The 12,513-nt window shown below is 40.4% G+C and overlaps 1 protein-coding gene across 6 annotated transcripts in view; it reads left to right on the forward strand.

Annotated features, from left to right (window-relative positions):
- Nucleotides 1–10,879, forward strand: part of CCDC91 (coiled-coil domain containing 91) — a 165,617-nt gene extending 154,738 nt beyond the window's left edge. For all 6 annotated transcript variants that reach the window (XM_076344980.1, XM_076345026.1, XM_076345018.1 and 3 more), the window contains one exon: nt 9,680–10,879. In XM_076344980.1, the coding sequence (XP_076201095.1) occupies nt 9,680–9,832 (153 nt within the window). In that variant the 3' untranslated portion in view covers nt 9,833–10,879. The remainder of the gene's footprint in view (nt 1–9,679) is intronic.
- Nucleotides 10,880–12,513: the final 1,634 nt, after the last annotated feature.

The following is a 12,513-nucleotide window of genomic DNA, read 5'->3' on the forward strand; positions in this document are numbered from 1 at the left end:
CCAGGGCTACTGCATGAACTATCTCCCGTTTAATTTGTTCAAAAGCTTGTCGTTGCTCAGGGCCCCATTTGAAATCGTTCTTCTTCCGGGTCACTTGATAGAGAGGGTTTACAATCAGACTGTAATTTGGAATGTGCATTCTCCAAAAACCCACGACGCCTAAGAAAGCTTGTGTTTCCTTTTTGCTAGTTGGTGGAGACATGGCTGTTATTTTGTTGATCACATCCATTGGGATCTGACGACGTCCATCTTGCCATTTTATTCCTAAAAATTGGATTTCCTGTGCAGGTCCCTTGACCTTACTTTGTTTTATGGCAAAACCGGCCTTCATAAGGATTTGGACTATTTCCTTCCCTTTTTCAAAAACTTCTCCTGCTGTGTTGCCCCACATGATGATGTCATCAATGTATTGCAGGTGTTCTGGAGCTCCACCCTGTTCTAGTGCAGTCTGGATTAGTCCATGGCAAATGGTAGGGCTGTGTTTCCACCCCTGGGGCAGTCGGTTCCAGGTGTACTGAACACCCCTCCAAGTGAAAGCAAATTGTGGCCTGCACTCCGCTGCCAAAGGGATTGAGAAAAACGCATTAGCAATATCAACTGTGGCATACCACTTGGCTGCCTTTGATTCCAATTCGTATTGAAGTTGTAGCATGTCTGGCACGGCAGCACTCAGCGGTGGCGTGACTTCATTTAGGCCACGATAGTCTACTGTTAGTCTCCACTCTCCATTAGACTTCCGCACTGGCCATATGGGACTGTTAAAGGGTGAGCGGGTCTTGCTGATCACTCCTTGGCTCTCCAGTCGACGAATCAGCTCATGAATGGGAATCAGGGAGTCTCGGTTGGTGCGATATTGCCGCCGGTGCACTGTGGTGGTAGCGATCGGCACTTGTTGGTCTTCGACCTTCAGCAACCCCACAACAGAGGGGTCCTCCGAGAGACCAGGCAAGGTGGACAGCTGTTTAATCTCCTCCATCTCCAAGGCAGCTATACCAAAAGCCCACCGGTACCCTTTTGGGTCCTTGAAATACCCTCTCCTGAGGCAGTCTATGCCAAGGATGCACGGAGCATCTGGGCCAGTCACAATGGGGTGCTTCTGCCACCCATTCCCAATTAGACTCACTTCGGCTTCCAATACAGTTAGCTGTTGGGATCCCCCCGTCACCCCAGAAATACAGATGGGTTCTGTCCCTATATAGCTTGATGGCATTAGGGTACACTGTACACCGGTGTCCACTAGAGCCTTATACTCCTGTGGGTCTGATGTGCCAGGCCACCGAATCCACACAGTCCAGTAAACCCGGTTGTCCCTTTCCTCCCCCTGGCTGGAGGCAGGGCCCCTCTAATCCTCATCACAGTACTCATTTCTCATTTCTTGTACGTACGAGTCAGAAGTTTCTTCATTAAGATCAAGAGTAAAATCAGCACTTCTACTCTGTCTGGGGAACTGCCCGCTGGAAACTGGAGCAGCAATTTTCCTGGAAGAACCTCTTTCTGTGATTGTTTTCCCTTGCAATTCGCATACCCGTGCCCCTAGGGCTGCGGTAGGTTTCCCATCCCACTTCCTGATGTCCTCTCCGTGGTCACGCAGATAAAACCATAGGGTGCCCCGTGTGTGTACCCTTTATATTCTCTCTCTTGAGCAAAAGAACGCTTACTTCTAATAGCCGAGATACTGGTCCGTACAGGTGAGGAGTAGGACCTATCCTCTCTGAGTTGTTGGATCTCCCGGGACAGTTTTTCGGACAGTTTCTCCACAGCCGAGACGATGGAGGAAGAAAGACTTTCCTCATATTGCCGGAGTTGACTAGCCAATTCATCCACTGTTTGTTCCTCTCCATCTTTCCAGGTTATCACTGCCAATGAATTGGCGTATGACGATGGTGAGCTCCTTATAAACTTCCGCCACATGGGTCGTGTGCACTTGACTTCGTCTGGATCTTTGCATAGCTGTTCATTGCTTAGGTCACCATAAATCACCTCCAGCACAGCTAATTCTCTCAGAAACTGGATACCCTTCTCCATGGTGGCCCATTTGCTTGGGCAACATATGACATCTTCCTTAAAGGGATACCTTTCCTTCACGCTTGACAAGAGTCGCCTCCAAAGGCTGAGGATACGTGTCCCTTTTCCAATTGCTTTGTCAATGCCCCCTTCCCTAGAAAGGGATCCCAGCTGCTTGGCTTCCCTACCCTCTAATTCCAGGCTACTGGCCCCATTATCCCAGCATCGGAGCAGCCAGGTGACAATATGCTCACCTGGACGACGGCTGAAATCTTTCCGTATATCTCGCAGCTCACTCAGGGATAGAGATCGGGTGGTCACTGCCTCGTTTATGAGTTCTTCCTCTTCCTCCTCCCCGGTCAGCGGCCGGCTCTCCTCCTCCTGTTCTCGTGATGGCCCTTCTCCAGGGTAGTCGTACAGTTCTTCCTCCGGTTCCCTTTTAGAAGAAGCTTCTTCCTCCCTTACTAAACGAGCCGACTTCCACTTCCAAAATTTCTTCTTGTGTACAGGGGCGACTGATACCGGCACAGGCTGGTTCTTTGGTTCAGCCACAGGGCTTGTTGCTGGGGTTGGAGTGGCCGCAGTGCAAGTGCATGTCACCGGAGTCTGAGTGGCCGCAGGGCCTGTTGCCGGGGTTGGAGTGGCCGCAGTGCATGTCGCTGGGGTTGGAGTGGCCGCAGTACATGTCACCGGGGTTGGAGTGGCCGCAGTGCAAGTGCATGTCACTGGAGTCTGAGTGGCCACAGGGCCTGTTGCCGGGGTTGGAGTGGCCGCAGTGCAAGTGCATGTCACCGGAGTCTGAGTGGCCGCAGGGCCTGTCGCCGGGGTTGGAGTGGCCGCAGTGCATGTCGCCGGGGTTGGAGTGGCCGCAGTGCAAGTGCATGTCACCGGAGTCTGAGTGGCCGCAGAGCGTGTCACCGGGGTCTGAGTGGCCGTAGTGCGTGTTGCCCGGGTCTGAGTGGCCGCAGTGCGTGTCGTTTTACTGTCAGAGCCAGAGACCTTCTCTTCCCTTTGAGGGTACTGAATGGTGTTGAACAGGGCTTGGTAGGCATGGGCCAGGCCCCAGCACGTTGCAATGAGTTGCATCTCTCTAGAGTTGCCAGGGTGACAGCATACTTTTTCCAAATATTCTACTAACTTTTCAGGATTCTGCATTTGCTCAGGGGTGAAGTTCCAAAACACTGGGGGTGCCCATTGGCCTAGGTACTTGCCCATCTTGTCCCACACACCCTGCCACTCATAATTATTCAGCCTTGGGGCAGATCTCTGGATGATATTCTTAAATTGATTACCAACTTTAGACAAAACCAAAACAATATTCCCAAGAAGTATTAATAGAAGTATCTTAACTGCCCAAGGATGTTCAAAATACTGAAAAGTTACTGTAATGAAGGAGGAAACATCATAGAAGAAGGTAGTGACCCTGCCATTCTGTATTTCCTCCATAAAAAAACTCTCAGAAAAGTTACTGCAATTGCTAGTTGTCTCCACGAAATGGTCTCCGTGGTACAGTAACGGCTTCATTGCGAAGTTTACATACCACACTAACGTCAAGGTCAATGTTCTAAAAACAAACCTCACAAGCGAGACATTACTATTCACTGCAGACCACAGCAAACTGCAAAACCCAACACCAATCTTTAACATGTACAGCAGGAAAAAAAGCGCGATGCAGATTATACAAATCAATATCGAGAACAGAGAAACCAACATTGTGACCCACAACTACTAACAGATATAAGTTCTTTAATACACTCCGGTTAACCTGTTATTATCTCAAACCCTTCGTGCCCCACGTTGGGCGCCAAAAAGGACTGTCGTGGTTTAATTTCAGTCGGCAACTAAGCACCACGCAGCCGCTCGCTCGCTCCCCCCCACCCGGTGGGATGGGGGAGAGAATTGGAAGAGCACAAGTTAAAAAAAAAACTCGTGGGTTGAGATAAAAACAGTTTAATAATTGAAATAAAATGATAATAATAATAATAATACACAAAACAAGTGATGCACAGTACAATTGCTCACCACCCGCCGACCAATGCCCAGCCAGTCCCCGAGCAGCAGCTCCCCCGGCCAGCTTTCCCCCGTTTATGTACTGAGCATGACGTCACATGGTATGGAATGTCCCTTTGGCCAGTTTGGCTGTGCCCCCTCCCAGCTTCTTGTGCACCTCCAGCCTTCTCAGTCAGTAGAGCATGGGAAGCTGAAAAGTCCTTGGCTAGTGTAAGCATTACCTAGCAACAACTAAAACACCGGTGCGTTATCAACTTTGTTCTCATCCTAAATCCAAAACACTGTACCAGCTACTAGAAAGGAAATTAACTCTATCCCTGCCGAAACCAGGACACTAATCAATATTCAACTTCAAAGAATTACCTTGGCAATGAATCCTATTAAACAGCTAACAAGCAGCTACTTGTAAACGCTAAATAAATGGAAAGCCTTTATATCAGCCTCGCTAATCTAGACCTGCCAAACTCAATCTTCAGAACGCATTCTCTTTACACATCAGTCTCTGTGTTTTCAATTCCCCAAAACATTCATTTTGCATTTGAAATTTCCTGTCTTTGCATGAACATGATTTTCTTTGAGTGACAAGGATACTTTTCAGGATTTGAAGTCTTCCCCCACCTACCACCCCCTTTATGGATGAATATAAATATATATATATATATCACTCTGCTAGACTATTTTCTTGATGTACTTCTTTGCATGAGTTTCATAAGAAATCAGCAGGACTCAAAAGCTGATTTCTGATTTTACGGTTTTTAAGGGAAACTGCTCTGCTTCACTAGAATCATTAAGGTTGGAAAAGACCTCTAAGATCATCATCCTTAAATTATAATGGTATGATTATTTTTTATTTATGTTACAGTGTGATCAACTATGAAAAATACCAGTAATGAAAGTAAAATTAAAAACTTTTTACTCAACATCTTTGCTCTTTTTTAATCTCTGGTCATTGTATTTGTTGAATCTCATGATAAAAAGAAGATTGCAACTTTTACTCGTGTTAGTATTACAGAGCCAGAATAGTGAGCTGAACTGCATTTGAATACATTAATCATCAGATTATCATTTGAAGTACAGGTAAATTGTTCAATATGTATTTATAAAGGTAGCTACCATTTTCTACAGCTACAAATATATTTGGTATTGGAAAACAGTATTGTCTGAGAAATAGTTTTGAAAAATACACTTTCAAACATCTTAATGTTTATACAAAAGGGAAAATTGAAGAGCCATATGTAACATCAATTTTGCTTTCTTTACTTTTCTGGGTGAACTTCAGGCCACAGTGAGATTAATAACGAAACATATCTTTACTATGGTGAGATCAGAATTTCATCCTTAAATCTTCAGTGCTAAACCTAAAATTATATTTTCCATAGGATATTTTATTAGTTACTAGTAATGGATAATATAATTCTGACATGTAGTAGTTATTTATAGAGTTCTGACTGGGTTTCTCTTCCAGCAATTTGAAATGTTTAACGGGTTGGAGAATATTTAATAGAGGAAGCTAAGCACATATGCCATGAAAATATATCCATTAGCAGGTAGATATTACAAGGGGAAAATATGGAGGATGTGCATGCTCAGTTATTTGTGTAAGAAACTATTTTCTACTTTAGGCATCGGCCATATAGACTTTCATTCCATTTTACAGAAAATTGGAGCTGTATGATAAAAGCTAAGAATAATTATTAACTTTGGTTTGAGCTATGGGTTTATGAAGTGATACAGGGGAAGGTGGATTGACTTAAAGTAAAATAGAGCAGCCTGGGATGAAAGCAGTCATCTGGTGGCAGTATTCTGTAGAGTTATGTGTGAGACTTTCTTTTTATTTCCAAAGTCAAATTCTTACATCCAGTGATAGGAGTTCTGCTGAGGCCTGTGCCTCCCTTCAGGGCATGCCTTGCGTGGCTCAAAGGCACATCATTCTGGGTGGTCTAGGGATATGACTGAGGCGGGACCCCACAGGGAGTCTCGTCCAGTCATCTTTGGCCAGAAGGATGGTGGAATCACACTGAGACCTCAAAAGTGGACCGAAGGTTTAAACAGAAGGGAAAAAACAGCAGTGAATGTGTTAGAATGTCCTGCAAGAATCAGCTCATTTTTGGAAAATGAATGGCTCTCAATGATTGTGGGAATTTCAGGAGTGGTATAGACCCTATGGAGTTCAGGAACTGCTTTTCCAAGTCTCACATAGCCAGTTCCTCAGTAGGTTGAATACAAGTACATAGAGAGGCAACTCTAGTTCTTAAAAAAAAAAAAAAGTCTGTACAGAGTTTAAAAGATACTGTTGAGTAACTTAAAATCATGAAGTTCAGGAACATTAAAACTTTGAGCTAATTTCAGTTGTGTCAATAGGACACAATGTACAGAACTGGGAACTTTGAACTGGATAGATTTCACATGGCGGAAGAGAAACATTGATTAGTAATAACAGTGATGGTGTGATGTAGAAAATTGCCTTCTCGTGTGATAGATCTGGATCAACATGGTGCATTTTTCAGTATCTATAGAATTAGAATAGTTGGGTTGGTTTGGTTGTGTGAATGCTCCATCCCTAATACATTATTCATACTGATTACATTTGCATATGAGTCACATTCCGTTTTAATTTGCCAGATATCCATTTATGGTTGTTTAAATAATGAGATCATTCCATGAAGTGAACAGGACCTAAAAATATAGAGGGAAGACTGTTTAGAAAAACAAGATTTAAAATGCCTTACTTACATATTTTCACATCTCATTGTATGTTATGCAAGCAGAAGCACAGCAATGTTGAGGCGCTGTTCAAAAAAATGTGCCCATTGCTAACACTTCATTAAACAAGATATTATATAACAAAGCTTCACTGGAGTTGGTTCTATTTCCCAGTCAATTTCTCCATTAATGGGAATGTTCTCCTTCTGAATACATTCAAATGTACCATTTTCAAAGCCAGCATCATTTTGCTGCTTTTCGGTTTGTGTTACGTGAAGATCCCAAGTCTTTTCAGAGTGTTTTGTCATTTACTGTAGCATGGAAGAGTTTTAAAATGTACTGCTCAAGGCAAAGCTTATACATAAACTGAGCAGACTAGGGGCAACTGAATTCTGAATTTTTATGTTATTGAATTTACATAACCTTTTAACAAGCAATAAATTTTTCTTATGCACAAAGGGAGACTACCAGCTAACCACTTGAGTTCAACAAAGATGCCTCAAATGTGTACCTAATTCATTTGAGACTTTTAAAATCTTTCTCAAGCCTGAAGAAATTCTGTTTTGTTCGTATTGCAGCCAATCACTACAGACATTAAACATTTACATTAGTACCTGGTGAAATAAATTTAACCGTATACAATTTGAGATTCCTGCCTTGGTAAGGAAAGTTAACAGCAGCATATCAGAACACATATCTGGCGAGCTACTTTGATCTCTTTAAAGCAGAATCTGCAAGGAAAGGCTGCAAGAAAAGAAAATGGAGAGTTTAGCCAAAGCTCTGGCTCAAAGCTCAATAAAGAACTATCTAGGAGTATAGATGATATAATATGCAATAAAAGGAAACCATTGAAAATCAGTTTCATGCTAAGCTCCTCCAACTGATATATCTACCAGAAGCAACAGAATTTGATGACATAATATGTTTAGAGAAAGAGGTTTCTCATGTTCTTTCTTAAGACGTAACAGATGATTTTATGTGAATTGCACTATATCTGCCCATTCCCCAGAGAAATATGGGTCACAAGCACAAAAACATCTGCAAGCTTCCCTGTGCAAAATGTTCTTTATATTTTGGACCAGAGAAGAAGAAGGAGGCAAGATACCTTTCAAATCAGAAGAAATGCACCATCACAGCAGTGTGTTTACATTGTTCATTTGTTCCAGACTGTCTTTTCTAGATACAGCTTCTTTAGAGCTTAGTTTGCTGTTTCCAAGTCTTCCATTTTTTTGTCAGTAGCAGCTGTTACTTAAATATATCAAGAGCAGACTTTTCTGAAATTTATTTGAACTAGATCTGCTTTAAAATCTGTTGTAAATCAGTGGGCTAGGTTCACATCAGGCTATGCATGGAGCACTAATGTCTGCTTTTGCTAAGAGATGCAAAAATTTGCACAACAGCTGGAAATTTGCAGGAGAAGTAGAAGTACAAGCAGACGTATTACTGAAGGAGAGTTTTATGATTGTGTGGCTTCTAGAAAATGTGTGTATTCTGCTTGTGACTAGATTTGACACATTCATCTCTGTTGAAACAAAATGCCAAAATATTCAAACTACCAGAGCCTGGTTTTGCATGTTAGAGGAACTGAAAGAGCAGCAAAGCACAGGGTCATAAAAATGTTTCCCTTTGTGTATTCACTCACAGCGCTGCAGCTATACCCTGAGTGCATTTTCAAAGTGAAGTGGGAAGGTATCACTAAGTTTGCCTTGCTTTCTGTATTAATATTTTTTAAAAAGTATATCTGTTATAAAACAAAATGTCCATTCAAGTGGTTGTTAGAGCAGCTAACTGGACTGCTGAATGATGAGCATATATGTGCAGAGAGGTACCATAGGATCACATTTTTTGTTGAAAGCTATAATTAAAGCTGTGAGTGCTAGATACATGAGCCACGATATTTTTTTTTTTAAAATATGGCCATTTGCAAATGATTGCCACCAGTCTGCTAGACTAGTTGCTCTAGCCTTCTAGGGCCATGTGGCCTCACATTAGCATTTTGTTGGTGTTGCAGAGTTCGCGTCATTGTGCACAACCGTTTGACAGAAGTGTGGAGCTGGACTTCTTCCAAATTCCATTACTTCCTTTCTCTTGAGTGGCGTAAATTATGTCCTATTAGCCTTGTACCATTACCTTTCAGTCGCACCCTATGTCATTGTTATATATGTATTTAGTTGAATTTGTGGCTGATTAAAGGATAGTCAAGTTGAAAACATCTCTAAGTTGTGGTATTATTTGTTCGACATTTGAACTTTAAAATCCAAATGAAAGGAATTCTGCAGTGCATTTTATTTGTTAATGTTACGACATTAAGAACATTCAAATACTTTTTGGTAAATGGTATTTTTTATGTCATTTATATGACATAACCTACCAAGTCTTATTATTGTGTTCTTATCTTTTTTGGTGGGGAAGAAAGGGCCATTGACTTTACTGCAAGTACATATATAGTTTGCATTGTTTGACAGTAGGGGACTCCAATAAAACATTGGAATAAACAAAGTAGGCAGAAAATATTACCACTTTTCCTGGGAACTATTTAAACATGCTGCCGTTTAAATTAACAGTAGATTTTGAATTTTTGAATATGAAGTTGTATGTAGTGTTTATTTTAAAGCAGAAGCAGTATCTTAAAAAAGCAACAGCAACAGTTTTAAAATGCTGTGGGGATTTATCTAGTGTGGCAGCTAGGCTGTTTAGCTTTTTCAAATTCTCATGTAGAATTTGACAGCTGTTGGGAAGTTACTTTTAGCCTTATGTACATTTTATTCTGAAGAAACTCAAATACTTCATTAAAAAGTTGTTACTAAAGTGCACGCATAGAAGATACTTAGGGTTTTTTGTTGTTGTCGCATTTGGTTGTTGAATTTTTGTTGTTGAATATGGTTGAATTTTTGCTGACAAACCCTGGCATTTATTTCCAGGTTTGCTTAAAGTTGATCTATCTTTTTTTTTATTTCAACAGCTTGATCAAGTTGTCCGTCAGAGAAATCTGTATAGTTTGGAACTTTTCCTCTCATGTGCACAGAAACAGTTAGGCGTTTTATTAAAGGAAGAGCCAACCACTACAGAGGAAAACAGAGAGACTGGCATTCTCAATACCACTGATACAGTGTAATTTGTGAAGCTGCAAATCTCAATCCAGCAAATGACAAATATACTCTAATCGTTTGGGATTGTATCATTGATTCAAGATTGATCTGAAACTATGCTTGATAGAAGTATTTGTGGATGATGTTCTTTTATTTATTTATTTATTTTACTACTATTATCAGATTGCAAATATGGGAGGGAAGAAAAACCCTGGAAAAAATTGCTTTTGTTTATGATTTTTCTTTCATTATATTTTCTAGTAGCCCATGATTGAAGTTCTAGATAACTGCAGCAATGAAGAAAATGTTTCCCTGTTATGTCTGTTTTAAATTTGGCATCGTGTGTTGATGTAATTTATCAGTATTTTTGGTATTTTAAAACATGGAGAAAAACATTTAATTGAATACAGATACAAATTCATCTCTATTTCCAAAGCATATGCCCAAGTGTGTTGCCTCAGGTGAGCCTGAGGAGCTTACTTTTTCTTACTACTTTTGATGTATAACAGAAGAATCAGTACTGAAACATAAGAGTGTTGACAGGCATTTCTTTACTCATTTATAAACAACTCCAGCTCTAGTAATAGAAAAGTTTAAAAACTAAACAGTGCATCTTTTTAGAGTAGTGCAAAACATTGCCATAACCGATGTATAGTATGTATTTTATTTCTGTTTTACAAAGCTATTTTGATTCCAAAAGTCATTTTCTCATGAAAGTACGATTAATGTGACTGACCTCAGTTTCAGGAAGAAGATGTATGTAATTATGTGGAGACTGATACTGCACTGCCTCAGTGGAATTTCTGACAGAATGAGGAGTGCAGCTTGCTGACCTCAGATGCCCTTTCTAAACCCGTTGAAGGAAGTAAAAAAACTCCCCGCTGACATTATTGGACTTTGGATCAAGTTGTAGGTCTTTCTAGTCTTGCTAACGGCAGCATGGAGGGGAATTTCTGTGCCTACACTCTATTGATTGTAGATTTGAGGCCTTAGTTATAAAAGAGTTCTGAATGAAATACGGGAAAATAAATGTTCATGCTTAGGAATGTAAATAAACTGAGAATGATATCTCTTATGGTGAGCTTGTGATTCAATGGGGGACTTATGGACATTGTTTAGTGTGGTTCTTGTTATTCAGTGGTGGTTTGGGGTTTTTTTGTTTGGCTGTTTTTTTGCATCAGCAGTCACTTTTCAAAAATTGCTTTTTTATAGCAATAAGGAAACACCAAATGGTTGCATATGTATTTGGCAGTATGAAATATGTATTGCAGAGAGTTTAGGTTTTTATTTAAATCTTTTTCTGTGCTTCATTTTTGTATTCAAAACCAAAGGTGTTGTCTTCTGTATGAAAAGGTTCACTGAAGAAGTAAATAATGCTGGTTTTACTAGATGATACCTCACACTACAAATGCATGAAAATCCAGTCTTCTTTTTGATATCTCTTGATTGACTGATCAGTTTCCATTTCTTCTGGCAGACAGAAAAATACTTTAGTGTTAATGAGTCGCCTACTTATTTATTGTTCCTAAGCCAGTGAAATTCTTGTCTCTGTCAACTGCACCAAAGATGGCACAGATGTCCACGTGGGTTTTTTTGGAAAGTAGAAGCAGTGTAAAATGAAATTGATTGTCTAGTGCTGTCTCACAATCTATGTTTAATTGTGGAAATGTTGTATGAGCAGATTCCTAGATGAACTTCAACATTCTTGTTTTTACTTCTAGGCCTCTACATGGAATAGTATTCCTTTTTACTAAAGAATTCAAAGTGTTCCCCATCAAAGCCAGAGCCTTAGCAGTATATCAACATTCTCCCACTAAAGTTTTGTATTCTGACTTGCAACAATAGGTGAAAGCACTTGTTAGAGAAGCTTATGATTGGGGTCAGCAAGATTTCACTGGCAACTATGGTGTGTCTTTCCCATTAGAACATCATGTGTTGTTTAATCTCAGCTCTTGAATATTGTGATTGTCACAGAGACCTGCAGGTATTTTCTTCTTACCTTTGACAGTTTTAGTCCTTTAATCTTTCTCTCTACCCTGCAAGCAAAACTGCAGAATTAGACCACAGACATACAAGACCAGATTGGGAGCTTGGATTACATTCGGAACTCCAAGTTTCAGAGAAGAAATTTAGTTATCCGGCAGAAAAAGACCTGTCCAGTATGCAAGCTTTGGAGTATGCAATAACCTCCATCTTCTCCACATTGCATCCAAAGTTTTAAAGCTTAATTTTATTTTTCATTATTTCTGCCTAACCATACAAGAATACAGTTTGTGGAAATTTAGGAGGAGGGAAGGCAGGGAGAATTTTGCAAAACCCAGTCTAGCTCCTAGAAGGTGACAACACAATTTTATTTTATTTTTTCATTCCTACATACAGACTGAAGAATGACATATAAGAGAAAATAACATGTTCAAGGCCTACAGGGTAGAACTTTGTCTGCCCCTGAGGCATGGCTGCTAGTGTACAATTTTGGCAAGACTGATACGTAATGGGAGGAACAAGAAGCCCTAGAACTAATCCTTAGAATCGAAATGCAAGAACTAAAATGGTCGAGCTGGTGAGTCTGCAGTCTAGACCATCACCAAAGCTCATGTAATATACATGTTATATATACATGATTTTATACTTTATATTGGAAATAAACCATAAACCTTGTCTTGTAAAGGTGTGTTTTGTGTGTATTGAAAGTTACCTAAAAGACAGG

The sequence above is a fragment of the Aptenodytes patagonicus genome, chromosome 1 (assembly GCF_965638725.1).
Source record: "Aptenodytes patagonicus chromosome 1, bAptPat1.pri.cur, whole genome shotgun sequence".
In the NCBI taxonomy this organism is placed as follows: domain Eukaryota; kingdom Metazoa; phylum Chordata; class Aves; order Sphenisciformes; family Spheniscidae; genus Aptenodytes; species Aptenodytes patagonicus.